Raw genomic sequence first — 16,772 nt, 5'->3', positions numbered from 1 at the left:
ATTTATATATATTTATTTTCCTGTCATAGTGTTATTGTGTCTTTTGCCTATTCACTTAACAAAAGTTATAGATTAGTGCCATCCCTCTGTTCTTGCCAAATATAGAGGTATGATTGGAGCTAAAAGTCTTAGTAACTGTCATATTTTCACAAGCTTAATAATCATATGAATGTGTGTGTGCAATGTTTATTTTGTTCACAAAGGTTTTAGGTAGCACATCACTCATAAATCAGATTGGATGGGCTTTTCTAACAGTGTTAAATATAAGACAAGCTTAAGATTCAAGATACTAAATTATCTGTAAACAAATCTGATGTTATTTTTTCCCCAGTACCACTTGTACTGTATAAGCCTTCATACTGACTGTGTTGTCTGTTGTTAAAAAGCTGCTGCTGTTGTAAGTTATCCTTCAATTTGATCCTGATTGCAATCACAGTACGTCTTCTCTCCATCCCAGAGGCTATATTAAGGTTTCCTATCTTTGTAAATCAGGGACATTGTTTTCCTCTTTCCGATGGGGAATTGTCAAGCTGGACACTGAAACAACACAGAAGGTGGTGTTGTTTTTGATAGCTATATTGAGAATACTATTTCTTGGAGAAATATTTAAATCTTTTGGGAAATCAAATCTTGTACTTGTTGTCAAATGTTTCTTTTTTTTTGCCCTCTTCCTAACGCGGCTTTGTGTCTGAATTTGGGTATGGTTTTTTCCTTCAGTCCCAAAATATAAACCGGTGTAGCCTTTTCTTTCTTCGTCTGTCTTGCAGAGTTATGATAAGTGCTTCCTTGGGTCCTCGGAGACAGCAGACGCAAACAGAGTATTCTGCGGGCAGCTAGGAGCCGTGTACGTGTTCAGTGAAGCCCTCAATCCCGCGCAGATATTTGCAATTCATCAGCTAGGACCTGGCTATAAGGTATGTACTTGAGGGTGGCTAAATTAGATTACATGTAAGCAGTCTGCATCACCTATCAATCTGTGAAATCAATGCCCAGTGCTGCGCCGCCACAGTTCCTTCGCCGTGATGCGTCTCCGTCCTCGGAGTGATGCTTTTCCTCCCAGATAAACGGCTGCATAAATTACTTACTACTGGGAAATAATGACACAATGCACCGAGGGAGGCAGCGGGCCCTCTGAAGGGAGAGAGCCCTGAGCCGACTGTAGCGCTCCCAAGCTTCTTGACAAAGACCAAAAGATAGGGAATATAGAAAGATGCTGACTTACCCAGAAGGGGATTCAGCTGTGAATGTTAATCGCATGGTAAAAAACTATTAGTTTTTTTTTGTATTTATTTATTTTACAGTATTTACTCTCTATCCCCAAATATTCCACTCATCTTGAACGAGATACAGAGTGTGCTCCTCGGTTATTCTCATATTCAGAGACTGCTCTCACTGTCTCACTTTCCCTGTTAAGCCCTGCACGCTGTCACAAATGGAGGAATGACACGCACTGCCAAATCAGTTTTTACACAGGATGTGTCTCTGACAGTTTATAATCATTTTACACCAGCTTTGTTCTCTAGCTGTTTCCAGGACAAAATTAGTCTTTTTTTTTTTTTTTTTTTTTTAATGGCAGGAAGAAATATTGCTCATTGGTCTTGTAAAACCTACACTGTGAGGATTGTGAGATGGATGTTTTGTGATTTCAATCAGCTCTATGAATGCGTAGGGATTCCCAGGTGAAGTCTTTGTTTGGTCTTTTCGCTAATGGCAGACGACTTGCCATTTACCTCCTTAATTGTGGTTCTAGACCTTCTATTAGAGAGGCAACACACAACAGAGCAATCCTCCAGATTTCACACAATAATGAAGAGCATGTCCCGGGGAGACAATTACCTGCAATTGATGAAGCTGTGAATGGGGTGTTGGTAATGGTGAGTATGATCGAGCCAGCCAGGTGAGTTGAGGAGGAAGGTCAGAGAGTTGTCAGCCTCACTGATTGGTTGTTGTAATGGGAGTACTGTCCAGGCTACAAGAGGTCTGTCTGTTTTAATTGAGAACTGCCAGGAAGAGTCTTAGTGCTGCAGATCACAGTCAACAGTTTGTACATTGGACTTTCTGTATATCTGTTTCAACTCGTCTGCTCAGCTCCACAGCCAGAGGAAAAAAAACAAACCTCTGAGCTGATGTATCATTTGCTTTCCTATCCATGGTCCTCTCATTCATGTTTGATGTTTGACACGCTTTCCCTTGCTCACACAGTGTATTGAATGTAACTAACTCCTGTGGTTAGTTGAAATGCAGAGATTATTGCAGCCAAGGGTTACTATTTCCACTGCACGTTATGATTTATGGCTGAAAATCAGACAGAGCTGTTAGTAGAATCTGTTCCCTGGGTTCATATTTCTGTATAGAAATTACACTCTGACCTGAGATGGACTCCCAGTTATTTATTTATAGTACCAACAACTTTTGCCATCTCTATGACTTGAAACCATTCGGAGATAACATCAAGGGACAGTGTTGGTTCTACACACAATGAGGCTGACGGGAGCTGGCTGTGATATTGGACCACTATTCATCCCTGCTGTTTTAGCTGAGTTCATAAGCTTTGGTGAAAGTCTAGAAAAGTGTGGGCTGGAGGATTCATAGAAGAGAATTTCCTCACAATTGTGTGCGATGTAACTCAGGACAAGTCAAATAATTCGCAATGGAAACTGTCAAACACAACAGATTTTTTTATTTTAATGTTTATTCTGAATAACTACTTCCCCCTCTCCAGCTCTGGGGAATAGCCTGGTCTGCAGTCATGCAGTAACATCTGTCACAGCAATATCCAAAGACCGCTTCACTGAACACAAAATATTAGTCATTTAGTTGACTCGTCAAAACAATTAGGCCATGACGCTACGCCTTTTCATGTGCTGCACTTAGAGTTATTTTTGTCTTTGCCCTCTGTCATCAGTACCATATGTGCTCTACATGCGTCAGATTAGACCATTGGATTTGTTCCAGCTCTGCTCTGCAGTATGCACCACAGCTTGCTGTAGACGAGACTGAGGAGCTGCACAGTCCTGGTCCTCCCTTGTCAGGGAAGACGAATGTTATCTCTTGGTAGCCGCCATGCAATAATACAATATTGATGTAGAACATTAAATGACAAGCTCACAGACGATGAAACATTTTGAGATACCATACAGGCCAACAAATGTAGGCCTGTTTGCATTAAATAAGCAATGTCAATGGAGCAACAGCTTAGTCTTATACTTAATTAAAGACTAAATAATACCGCCAAGACTCCACAATAGATGATGTTTCGTGTTTGATGTAACGTTTTCTCTGATCGGCATCAGAATACACTTTTGCAATCAATGGATAAACGAGCAGGAAGTAAGTGGTTCTACTTCGTGGTTCAAATGTTGTTCAACATTCATCTGTCTTGCAATAAGTGGAGAGCAGGGCCATCCTTCAATCCCCGGCTCTGCTAGTCACATGTCGATGGGTCCTTGAGAAAGCACTTAACCCCAAATTGCTCCTGTAGCTGTGCCTACGGTGTATGAATGTGATAGAATCTGAATTGTAAGTCGCTTTGGATAAAAGCGTCTGCTAAATGACTGTAATGTACTGTAAGCAAACAATAGATCAGGGGTCTTCAATGTTTTTCAGGCCAAGGACCCCCAAACTGATAGAGAGATGGAGCAGGGACCCCCGACTATATATATTGTGTTTTATATTAAAATGTGCCTCGTGCCATGTATAAACATACCTCTTTATTGTACATTCAATACTAAGCTATTGAAATAATACACAGCTTCATATATTCATGTTTTTATTTTAAACATGTGCAAGGTACAGCGAGTAGGGTGGCCGTGCCTCTGCCATTTATAAACATACCTTGTCAACTGATGCCAATATTGTCTGTCAATTGCATGATAATCATGCACACAAGCTATTCACATTGATGTTTTTTTTTTAAACATAAATGTGGAAACGAAAATGAGTGATGGGCTATTGGTGCCACTGCCATGCATAAACATACCTGTTATCTTGCATACAATACTGAACTATTAAAATCATGGACAGATTCATGTTTGGGAAAAAAAGTACCTCCGCGGACCCCCTGTTGAAGACCTCTGCAATTGATCATTTCCCTGGATCTGCATCTGCAACTAAGGGTACTTTGGTCTCGACCAAGGAAAGAAAATGATACATTGTTGCATTTTAGTTTTGGTCTGGTTGCTGTTCACACTGACACTTCACTTTGATGCTTTTGATTTGTATATTTATATACTTTGATTAATAAGTGATTGTAAGCATAATTGGTTGTATTAGACTCAAAATTGATCACATGTTTTAATGAGTAGTGGTAGAGACAGGACTGTACAAAAGCCCCATTACAGGCTCCCAGATGACTGGTGCGAACACGTCGGGGAGGGCATGAGGCGTATTACTGTGGGACCGCTCCCAAGTTTTAACATCTTTTGACCTATTAATCAGGGAAAATACCCGCACTGATGTACTTATATACTTGGCCTTAAATAAAGATCAATAAGATCGCTTCCTGAACAGATTTCACTAACAACAGATTCATTTAGTCGAAGTTCAGCTTTTGAAATCATGCTAAAATCACATATCTACTCTCACAAAATCCTGTGGTTCATTTGCTTTCACACCACAGTTGAAGCCTACTAAACGGGCAGACTAGCCTGAGTTTGTTTTAACCGAAAATATCGATTAGGTGTACAAGCACCGTAAAGCTAATCACTTCTCCCTGGCAGATCAACTTTTACATTTGAGTCAATACTGAGAGAACTTTGTATCGGTTTGCATTATTGACTACGGTTCAGCTTGTCGTCGTACCAAGACTGCAGGTACTGTAGCATGGGAGAGTCCCCAGCTCTTCCAATAACTACCTGTTTCTTGTAGGGAGTTGTGGGGATGCCCCTGGTTGATGACAGCTCTTGGCACTGGGCTGAAAAGGAGGCAACTGTAATTCTTTTATACGACTGGCCAGTGGAATGAAACTGTCATGCTACAGGGTTTGTTACTGTAGCCACAACCCATGAGATCATTATTTTCACACTGCAGTAGGGCTCACACTAAAGTGCTGGGCACTAGAGCTTGTTATTTCTTGTCACTTGGGTTTCATGATTAGGAACTTTTGAAGGATGTTAGAGACTACGTGATGAGATGCATGCTGGCTGCCGCGTGGACTTGATCATAACGGATGAACGGAGCGAATCTTATGTCTTTTTTATCATCTGACTTAAAGGATATGCCATTAAATGTGGCTCAACCGTCCCTCACCGTTTCTGAAACTTCCCTGTAAAACTCCTGCTAGAATAATGCTGCCAGGCAACACACAGTATAGATCTAAATGGATTTGTGGCCAGATCTATGCAGTCGGTAGCAGGTTTATAGTATGATATCAATAGCATTAAACACTTTGTATGTTTCCTCTAAAGCTTGCCTTCTGTTTTGATTCTGAGTGCCCATAACCGTTGCTAAATTGACAATGTGAGTTAGCTCACCTTTTATCCATTTACTCCTTCGGTGAAAACAAGCAACCCAGATTTAGATGCCTTTTAGGCAGGTGCACAAACCCTGTTAGTTTGAGTTGCACACTGTATTTATCTCCAGTCCCTCTAGGACCAGACGGTTGTTTCCTCACTGTTACTTCAGCTCTCCCTGTCTCTCTTCATCTTATCACCGTCCGCTTGCTGTTCATGGCACAGAGAGGGAAGGAAAAACGTTTCTCTCGTTCGTTAATAATTCAACCCTCCTGATTAGAGGACTTGATTTCCGTAATAAGCATATTCAATTCACACTGCATTGACGGATTAATTCCGCTCATCTGTCAGCAGCTAATTGATTGACTAAATTAAGTCTAGTCTGTTATCGATCAGCTATTCGTTATGGCCGCCATAATGACTGTGTTGCTGAGCCATTGACCGATGGAACCTCAGGTCCTTTTTTTCACACAGCCATCAAATGGCTTCATATGTCTTCAGACATAATGCAGTTTCAAAATACATATGACACATCAAAAAAAACGTATAAGACACTGGTTGATCCTTATACATCAGCAATGTAATCATGAAGTCATCAGCGTTATTTGTTCATTTATTAGAATTGAAAAGGGTCAGAAAAGCATATGTAGCTTTGCGATACGGTTTATAGCTGTATCTCAGCGTGGTGTAATGTAGTTATAGTTTTTCCCTCTCTTTGGTATCAGGTAGGTGGGCTAAAATTCAATAACAAAATCTTATAAACAAACACTGAGTTTGTATATTAATCTCAGCAAGTATTTTCAGAGTCTGGTTACTGTGGATGTGAAGTGACACAGAAACCTCGTGCTAAATTGCAGACTGCCGGCTTTAATTTGAAGGTGTTTTCAGCCACGCTGAATAACCTCTACTGGTATTTGCTCCTTTTCCGTGAGTGCAGAGCGTATTTGAACAGAAGAAACCTAGAGAGGATAGAGAGAAATATAAATATCAATAGAAAGAAACCTATGCATTGTTGAGCATCTTAACGTGTGCCGAGTAAAAGACTGCAATCATGGCACACTCTCTCTGTAGGCTTTTCATGAGGATTCAGCCGTGATTGCACGAGAACAGGCTGGAGTAAATGACTTGGTTGAAGTAATGCAGGTAAACAATCATCTGCTCCTGTTCCTCTTGATCATTGTACTCTGCAGTAGAACTTGAAGATTGTCATCAAACATTGTTCCCACAGAGATCAAAATGGAAGGCTACAGCTTTAACATTCAAAGTAAAATTGACTGAAAAAAACACCAAATAACATATAATGTCATATTCCACTTATAAGACATACAGATACAATCATTAAAATGTCTGCACTGCAAAATAATAATCTATTATTGTTACATTTTATGCATCCTTTATTTGAAATGGAATCAGGGTGTCTTCTTCTTCCTCCATTTTCTTGCACCTTTTTAATGAAGCTTTTCTTAAGCAAGGTAACATCGTACTGCAGCTTAACTTTGCTTCGCGCCCTGACACAAAGCTGTGCTTTGATGTTACTCACGTTAAGAACAGTTCGCTTCCCTAAAAAGCAAATACATTTGCTTGGTGTTGGTGGTTGCAGCGTTACAGAATGATTGAGATTAAAGGATGGATTTGAATCAATATTAAAAAATGTTTTTCCTGTAATGCACTCAGGTCCAAGAAAGAACTCTTGTCCTCTAGAAACGTGTGGTTGCTAATACAAAAAGCAAAAAGATGACAGTGATGGGTTGCGTGTGCAGAAAGGAGCTACTAAATCTCTCACTCTCTCCGTCTCCCTCATTCAACCCCGTTTGCGCTCTCTTTCTTCTTTTTCCCAGAGCACATTTAAGTTCAAGTCCGAGAGTGATATCCACTTAGCAGAGCATCACAAGCAGGTGTTGTACGACGGTAAGTTGGCCAGCTCCATCGCCTTCACCTATAACTCCAAGGCCACCGACGCCCAGCTCTGCCTGGAGTCCTCGCCCAAAGAAAATGCCTCCATCTTTGTGCACTCACCGCACGCCCTTATGCTCCAGGTCAGTTGCTTTATCCAAGCCAAGATAGATCCTAAATATTGATCGATTCATTTCTGTCGCACTCGTTTTAAGATGTCAATACAAAGTTCTGTTTTGCTTGGTTTGTATTATCCTTCACAGGATGTGAAAGCCACAGTGACTCACTCCATCCACAGTGCCATCCATTCCATCGGTGGGATCCAGGTACTCTTCCCGCTCTTCGCTCAGCTGGACTACCATCAGCTGAACGACAGCCAGGTGGAACCCTCTGTATGGTAAGAAGTAGAAAGGTTGTTACTCTACAAAATCATTTCACTCCTTGGACATCTGAGTTGATGCCTTTAGAAATTATACACGTAAAATTGTCAGTGACAAAAGTTCAGTTGTGAATGTTTTTGATCCTTAATTCATGAACCCTTTTAGACTTGTGAATGAGCACATTTTGCAGATGTTTGTATAAATATGTAAGTATATATTATCAGCATCTTCTAATTGTGATGCCATAGACTTGATAATTACAATCCCTATTTCGGTGGTGTTGTGGTTGCAGGCAGTAATATCAGAGTGCAGAGAGTGACACATAGATGATAAAGTTTCAAAAGCCAGAAATAGAGTAGGTAAATGACATCAAGTACTTATTTCTGCATTGTATACTGTATTTTTCCTTGTGCATGTTAGTCAGCACACACAGTATGTTCACCGATACTGATATATCCATGATAAACCACCGCCTGCTTCTAATACCAGCTGAATTCCAGTTTTCATTATTATCTCTACTCTCTGGTTCAAGACTCCTCTCATCCTGAGCTTGTCAGTCCAGCACTTCCCCGCTGTGGCCTGTATAGAGTCTGAGCTCTGCTCTAATCCTGCGTTAGTTCAACGACAGCAGTACCAGATAGACGCAGCTGTGGCCACACAGCAGCACAAACCCCCGATGCCCAAAGCTCACTGCCTCTGTAGTTTCCTCTCATCTCTGCTCTCCGCCCCTCTTTCTCCCTCGCTAGCATGTCGAGGGCCTTTCCCTCGCACCGTGTCACTCTCCCCCACACTTGGTTTGTCCTTGCCTTGGCTTTTAGATTAAGCTTTTTGCAACAATAACTTTCTATAAAGTCCATGGATCTGCTGTGGCTGTTCCCAGCAGCACCCTGGAATAGTGATTTAAAAACATTCCTTTTAATTCATTCATATTAATCTGTGCCACGTTGAATTCCAAACAGCACGGACATAAGTGCTCTGCCAAATTGGAAGGAAGCTGTGTTTGCAGTGAAGGATCAGAGACTAAACCAAGAGCACACAGAGTTGACTGTCACCCACATCTCTATGTTGTCTCCTTTGTCAATTTGCAGTTGCTTCTTGGTCCCACTACCATTCCAACTTGGCTATAATTGAGCAAACAGACGCAGTGAGATGTTCACATTCCATTGTATGAGTTTTAATGCATGTAGTGTATGTGCAGCATCTGCGGTCAAGCCTGCACAGGAGTGATTGTGTCCTTGCGATTGTTGCGCTAGAGCGAAGGCCACTAGAGGATGCGAGGGAAAGCCGATTAAGAAGTGTCGGCGAGCAACACTGTCGCTCAGCTAAAGGCTTCAGCTGAAAAGCCCTCCAACAAAGACAAAAAATTGTCTTCAATGCACTGCTTTGCCCCCATGGACCCCTTTCCCCCCCACACCCACATACATACATACTCACCCTGCTACAACTCGCCCCCCCAGACCACTCTGTCCCTAGAGAACCCAGCGAGCCCAGGCTTTCTTCTGAACTGAAGAGGGATGAAAGTGGTGAGCTAGAGTCCCCAGCTGATTGCTGACATCCTCTGAAAATGACCTTGTTTTCTTTCCTCTTGCCACACTGTCTGCTCATGCTGCTGAAGTCTATAGAATAACTCCTTTACCACCGTGTGTGTGTGTGTGTGTGTGCGTGCGTGCGTGCGTTTGAATAGATGGGTATTTTATCTGTGTGTGAGATCTTGTGTGTTCTTGTTTTGCAGTGCCACTCTCCTGGCCTTTCTGGTTGAGCTGCTCAAGAGCTCTGTGGCCATGCAGGAGCAGATGCTGGGAGGAAAGGGATTTTTGGTCATTGGATACCTGCTAGAGAAGGTATGGTAGAGCCTCCTTTACATATTGCAACTGTTTCCTAACCTCAGTTCTCAGGAACTTGCCATTTTCTAAATTAACTAATATCAGCTCACCCATACATAAACCGTCTTGTTTACACTTTTTCTCTCAGGACATTAAACTAGGCATCCCAATACACAGAGACCAATAGTCTGGGAGCAGGCTACTCATCAAAACATCATGTTTTTTCTCACTTTGAACTGTGATTAGAAAAAATTAATATGTCCAACTCTTCATTTCTGTCTTGAGTGAAATGATGAATGGGAAATGATACATGTTTTTCACTGAAAAGCCTATCTGCCTTTGAAACTTCTTTCCCCCTCCCCACCATCGAGGTGCATTGCATCTTGTCTGCACTCTCCTAGCCTTGTCAACGGTCTGATCTTCCATTGCCTGTAGCAGAGTCCTGAATGTGTCTTTGAACTAAACGGAGCCGGAGGAAGAACAACACAAGACTGCTTCTCTTCCCCTTTCACTCCCTTGGTTTTTTCTCTTTCTACATCAATCTTTATTTACCCATTTTGTGATGCAGATCTAGCAGATTGCCGGCCTCCCCAGAGTTCTGGCTCTTTTAGAGCACTGAGAAATGACTCCACTTTGTCACTCAGTGACTTGCCTGCCTGCTGGCTTTCAGCTGCTGTTAACTAACAGCCAGGCAGAGTCGGCACCTGAGAGCTGCGTTTTATTATTCTTTTCTCGCTTCCTTCCCGCTGCCAGGTTTCACACTTCCACATATCGCACCATCTGTTTGTGATGTGTTTATGCCCCACCTTCCCTTCTCCCCGTGCCTTCATTTTTCCCACTCTCCTGCCCTCACCAAGTCCCCAAAAGGGCAGAGAACAGGTGCCAGACAGGAGCGGTAAGAGTATTCGTCAAAGTAAAATACTCGGCAAAGTCAAGCTTCTACAACTTGCCTGAATTTTGTTTAAACATTTTTTTTGCCTCCGCGCTGGTGAAAGCTGTGGCTTGAGGCATTATGTCTTCAGGATATCTGTCCGTCCATCCGCCCGTTCTAGTCTTGATATTTTGGGTACGAAATTTCTTCAAATTTACCACAACAGAGACCTTGGACTCGAGGATGAACTGTGACCTCACAAAACAGACATGCTAATTATGACAATTTCACACGAATGTCTAATCGGATAAACTAAGTAGATTAATATCACCTATGCAAACACATTAACCTCATGCTACAACATGAGTAGATCCATAGACTGCATATATGAAGTGGACGTAGTCATCATGATGTCACCCATCGGTTTGTGGATTGCCGTTTTGAAGCCATCTTGGATCACGACCGTGCATGTTGGCTGTTGGCAACCAATGAACAGAAGTTACCATATTTGCAATTCGGAGGAGTGATGTAGAGACGCCGTATACGGCTCTGTTAGCGGCAGCCACCTGTCAATCCCAGTAAGCCCGCCCTAAAGCATACTTCTATTTATGGTCTATTTTACCCATCATTTACAAAATGAACATCATGCTGTATTGAAGACGACTAGCGGTTGAGACCATAAAGTCATGTCCACAATGTTTACTGAGGTAATTGATCAAGTGAGAAGTAGGGTCATTTTCTTATAGACTTCCATACTTCTTTTTGCAACCAGAGGAGTCGCCCCTTGCTGGCTAGTAGAGAGAATGCAAGTTTTAAGACACTTCCGCATTGTATGCACTCGGCAGAAACAGAGGTTGCCACCTGAGTAGAACACATGAAACCAAGCGATCTCTCAAGGAGGAACTTAATTATTTCAACGGTTTCTTTTTTCGTATTGTATGTACCAATATGTACAGTATGTACCAAAAAAAATGCATGCCACATTTATTTAGCATGCAAAGCAACCCAGGTCAATAGAAACATTTAACAATACATACAGGAAAAACAGCATAACATCTTCATTTTCAAATTTTTCAAATTTGGAAACTGCAAAAAGTTGCTTAAATGGTGAGACCTATCGGGCTTCTTCTACCTGCCATTCAACCCAAAATGACTCACTTTTGTTCCAGAGTTACACATAATGCTATTTTTGTGTGACATGTAGGTGTTCTCTACAGATGGGTACCGCAAAGAGATGTTTAATGAACAGGTACCGATGGGTGTTGCTCTCCATAATGCAGTCAGTATCAGGAAGGATAAATACACGCTTACAGCAGAATAGGCTTGTCAATGTAATTATTATTATTTAACATGCCTTTTGTACTTCTCCCTACAGTCATCACGTGAACACATCTCCAGGGCTGTATTGGAGCAATTCCTCTCCTTTGCAAAGTATCTGGACGGTCTGACACACGGGGCACCACTGCTGAAGCAGCTGTGTGACCACATCCTGTTCAATGCTGCCATCTGGATCCACACCCCTGCCAAGGTGAGCTCCTGCAGGTAATGCATGAAGGGACAGGTGACTTTCATGTGAGCTGAAGTGGATGTATATCAGGAGCTTTCAACCACAGAAGACTGTAGTAATCCTTTTGCGTCGTCATTGCTTCTGTAAAGATGGAAAAATAAAACACAAGCCAGTTTCACACTGGTGTCAGATTCCGCATGGCACCAAGTGTAGGCGATGATAAAACAAAGTAGAGGTAAAATATGATTGCAGATGGATATTTTTCTAAAATTGCAACTCGTATTAATGAGCCCAATGCAAAACTATGTTGACTCAGTTGAGTTATTATGAGAATATTATGCAGTTTTACCCCTTGACCGGGCCCAACAGACATCGGCCAAACCATTGCCAAGTGTCTGAAAAGTGGAGTGGAGCACACAGATTTATAAGACATTACATGGTTGCAGAGTTCATCGCTTGCTTCCGTTCTGCTGTCCTCAACCAAGCCAAGTTGTTTTTAAATGTTCCAGACTTGTCCCCCCCCCCCCCCCACATGCCTTTTAAATAATGACCCATGAAAAAACGGGATGAGGTATATCAAAGGAGCGGAATTTGTGCGGCAAATATATTTGCTTTAGGAATGCTGCTTATGGGCCAAGCCATGAATAAATAAAAGGAGGAAATAAATACAAAGTGTCTGGAGGCCTGCCTGCGACAGTCCTCCAAAATAGAGCATAGAGAGAGAGAGAGGGAGAAATAAATGAGAGAAACACTAAGGTAATGAAGTGGGTTAGAACACTTTTAGCTACATCGGCACAGAGAACTACACTGGCTCTGTCCCTTAGGACATGCCACAAAGTCCCAGTTCCTCTGGCCCTGTCCTCAAGCTGCATGGGGTAAAGAGAGGCAGCTGTGTGAATGATGGCAGCATGCAATATGCATTAATTACATGGGTCCACTGACCTTGACGTAATAGACAAATAAAATTTTGCAAGTGCATTTTACTTTCCCGTTCTCTTGGAAATTAGATTACCAACCGCCTGGTGTACCCTTATCTGAAGTGTTTAATTTCAGTAGACTCAAACCATATCGCATAATGCTCATACTGTAACCACGCAGCTGCCTTTCATCATGACTCACATTTGACTCGTTAATGTCCTATGATTTATGACATATGGGAAAAAGCCCTCAGTATTTATAGCTGGAATGGCTGTGGCGGAATTAAGGATTCTTGTCAGGTCTGTTGCTAATTACAGAGGACATGCTAATCATCACTGAACAGAGTGGAGCTGTGCGATTATGAAATTGAGCGATATAGGGTCAGCGGCCATCCCTACCATACACCTGCAAGGATAATAGGCTCAGCTGGTGCAATCCACCGCAGTAAATTCTCTTGGTTAGTCTAAAAGGTTTAAGGTTCAGGGGATTAATTACACTGTGCACTTAATAAAATGAATACGTGTATATGTGTGTGTTCCCACTCCAGGTACAGCTCTCTCTGTACACCTACCTTTCTGCTGAGTTCATTGGCACGTCAACCATCTACAACACGATTCGTCGCGTGGGCACAGTGCTTCAGCTCATGCATACGCTAAAGTACTACCACTGGGCCGTCAACCCTGCAGACAGCAGCGGCATTGCGCCCAAGGGTCTTGGTGAGCATATTTATTATTTCGGAAAAAAAATTTCAGCAAACTAAGTTTATTTGCTTATTTTTTGCTGTGGAATGTGATTTGATTTGGGTTGTTTTTAGATAAACTGTAGTCCATCCATCTATTCCAAGTTCTGTGTCTTGGAAAGGAAATCATTGGGAGTGAACCAATCACAACCATTGTGTGCAGTCGCAATCCTGAAATCAAAGTGTCCTGGTGAAATGGCAGCAGCTCCCCCACATTTAAAATGACTCATCTCCACATGGAAGCGCTTGCCTGTCAGCTGTTAGGACCGTGGCCATCACTGGAGATGACACTGAGGCAGACACGCCACATCAATACTGTCATCCCACTAGGATGCTTGGTGTGGGTGTCAGGCCTCTGAAACCTGGGCCAGTAGTAAGACTGGCATCCTCTCTCTGTGAAACAAACATACTTCACATAGCAGGCTGGAAGTGAAAGTGTCCTTGAACGGTCATTTACTTTTTGCTCTCCATTATTCTTTTCTGAAACTATTGCAGTATAGGGGTTGTTTTACAATGCTACGGAGAGCTCAGTTTATGCCGCACCAAGGCCAAATGACATCTACTCCCTGAAGGCTAAAGGTGTTCGAAATTTAGCACATATCTATGATTGTGGGATTGCCTCCACAGGGCTCTCAGCGTGCAGCTAACAGTGCTAAGGACATGAGCAGTGCAAACAACGGCACTAGAGCCAACGGTGTTAACTTGGGGATTATAAGCTATTAACCGCCGTATGAGTTCAGCTAAGAGTGGCAGAAACTAGCCAAAGTGGGGCACGCTCAAATGGAATCCCATGTACTAACATGCACACATGGCCAGACCGGCTTCTACTTGACAACGTTTATGTAATTCTTCTCAGACAGTCAAAGGGTTTTTCTTGACTCCCATCGACATTGTTAGCACCATTAGTAATTGTCTTCTATCTCAAGTCAACATCCTATTTATCAACTGCAAGATGAACACAAATTCTCCCCAGCATTTTAGCCTATTTACATGCCCCATCAAGGCACTTTGCCGACATTCTTGATCAGCTAGAGCTGGGAGTGATCGTAACTGATTTCTTACTAATAGTGGTAGTGACTTCTAGACTGAGGTTAGCTGGGATAATATGGGCACATGCATCTGTAAGTTGAGTCAATCCACGGGACCCTTACTCTCATTTTTCCTCATTTTAATTTGTTCCTTGTCCCATCTACCTACACGGTGCAGTGTCCCTTATCCCTTCTTCTGCTGTGCAAGGAAACGTAAGAAGACTTAATAACCGATGAAAGCTCAACCTATCCAGACCTCATGTTCTAGGACAATGAGCTATATTTAGCTTGGACATCAGAGGAACTCTTCGCTTGACTTAATTTCCATCACGTCCACGATGTTGGACACTCTTGGCAGAGCTTTCACCTCTGCTGAATAATAGATTTTGATGTTGGAATCACTTGTTTGGGAAATCTGTTTCTGTGTAGCCTCAGGCACTGTCGTATCCATGTTCTGCTTTTTATAGGAGCGTCACAAGACAGAGAGTCTGAGATGTCAACAGCGGGTGACGGGGTTAATCAAGACCAGATGTGCGATAGTGTTCTTACCGTAATTCCTGCAGTTTGTTCACGCTGTACAGGAGAGTCACACAGTATTAATAAGTGCAAATGTTGACATAATATCAGTGTGCTATGTGGGCCTACCACCTGCAAGGATGGATAGGTGTCTAAGTTATTACAACTTTAAGTTCAGTCCTCTGTGGTTATGGGATAGCAATATACAGAGCATGTTTTGCTCTTATAAAGAATTACATATTGTAAGAAGGACTAAGAAGAGACTTAATGGAATACACACTAACCGACATCTTGTCATAGTTTTTCAACTACAAAGAGGTGCACATGTACACATATTGGACTCCAGCCATCCACTAGCTATACCCATTCTTATCCTTCCTTCAAGGAGCTTTCTAGTTAAGCCGTACATAAATATCGCCCTCTCAAACACGACTGTAAATACGCTGCTGATTGTTGTTGAAGTCTCTGGAGATTGTGACGGCCTGTGAGAATGGCTGGAATTCAGTGTAAGACATATCTCAAAATGGATCACCTTCCTGCTTTGGTTGATTTTCAGAGTGGGGTCTGGTTCCACTTATCTGCGCTCGTTTTGGCAGGTCACTTTTTTTCTCGCTGTCCTTCTAAACTGAGAAATGACCAAACAAAGAGGGAGAGAGCCAAGCAGATAATGAAGTGTTCAATTATAGGCACACAGAGAACACATTTAAAATGGAGCTCCTCCAGCTACTCACTCTGTTTCTGGAAGTGCCTCATCCTTTTTTTTCCCCCTCAGGTCTTAATAAAGAGTGCTATCACATTAAAGCTATGTATCATCCATTTATATACACATAATCACTGCAGGCAGTCGCAGAAAGATGCCCATTGCTCAACTTCTTCCAGTCTGTGACGCGTACCCACAAGCCAACACATAATCTGTCTCAATCTCGATCCCTGTCCCTTTGTCTTAGTCTCTGCCCTGCCTCTGTTGAACTAAATAATGAATAATGAGATGACGTGCAGCAAAGCTGTTGGACAGTAGCGATGTTCAATTCAAGCTGGTTCTGTCTTGTTCCAATTACAAGAGAAATCCCCAGTGACCGACATGTAGGTGCTCCAGATGAATAATCTTATCAAGGCTTGTGGAGGATTTTTGTGTGTGCCTTCATTGTGATTAATTAAACTCGTGTAAGACACAAATGACTGATTACAGGTAACAAGAACGGTTTGGCACAGGCTTGCTCTTCTTTCAACGCTGACTTGCTTCAGATTTACACATCTACACATCTACACATGCATAATCCACACAGAGATGGGTACAGAAGGCCTGAGAGGCAATAGAGGAAAAAGAAATTCTGCAGATCCAGTCTGATCTAAATTGTTTTCTCTCCGGTGTTTATGATTTAGGAAAAGATCAACTTTTTCTGAGTTAGTCTTTACTCATTGTGAAAACAGGATTGGGAAGTTTGCACAGAAGAGGCTGAAGAGCCCCACTACTCAATGTTTTAAATAGGACTAAAACATTTATGTTTTCTTCCAGGTGAGTTTTAATCTCTCCATGCACTCTAAACACAAGGTGTGTGTGTATATGTATGTATGTATGTATATATATATATATATATATATATATATGTATGTATGTATGTATGTATGTATGTATGTATGTATGTA

The 16,772-nt window shown here is 42.1% G+C and overlaps 1 protein-coding gene across 7 annotated transcripts in view; it reads left to right on the top strand.

Annotated features, from left to right (window-relative positions):
• The first annotated feature begins 7,171 nt into the window (after window positions 1-7,171).
• The window catches only part of nbeab (neurobeachin b), a 159,893-nt gene continuing 150,292 nt past the window's right edge, over window positions 7,172-16,772 (top strand). For 5 of the 7 annotated variants that reach the window (XM_031863771.1, XM_031863773.1, XM_031863772.1 and 2 more), the window contains exons 1-4: window positions 7,493-7,740; window positions 9,456-9,564; window positions 11,793-11,945; window positions 13,390-13,558. In XM_031863771.1, the coding sequence (XP_031719631.1) occupies window positions 7,559-7,740; window positions 9,456-9,564; window positions 11,793-11,945; window positions 13,390-13,558 (613 nt within the window). In that variant the 5' untranslated portion in view covers window positions 7,493-7,558. The other 2 variants (XM_031863774.1, XM_031863776.1) reach the window with 2 other exon arrangements.

The sequence above is a fragment of the Anarrhichthys ocellatus genome, unplaced genomic scaffold, assembly GCF_004355925.1.
Source record: "Anarrhichthys ocellatus isolate YVR2014 unplaced genomic scaffold, GSC_Weel_1.0 scaffold29, whole genome shotgun sequence".
NCBI lineage: Eukaryota > Metazoa > Chordata > Actinopteri > Perciformes > Anarhichadidae > Anarrhichthys > Anarrhichthys ocellatus.
This window is presented reverse-complemented; position numbering and strand designations above follow the sequence as displayed.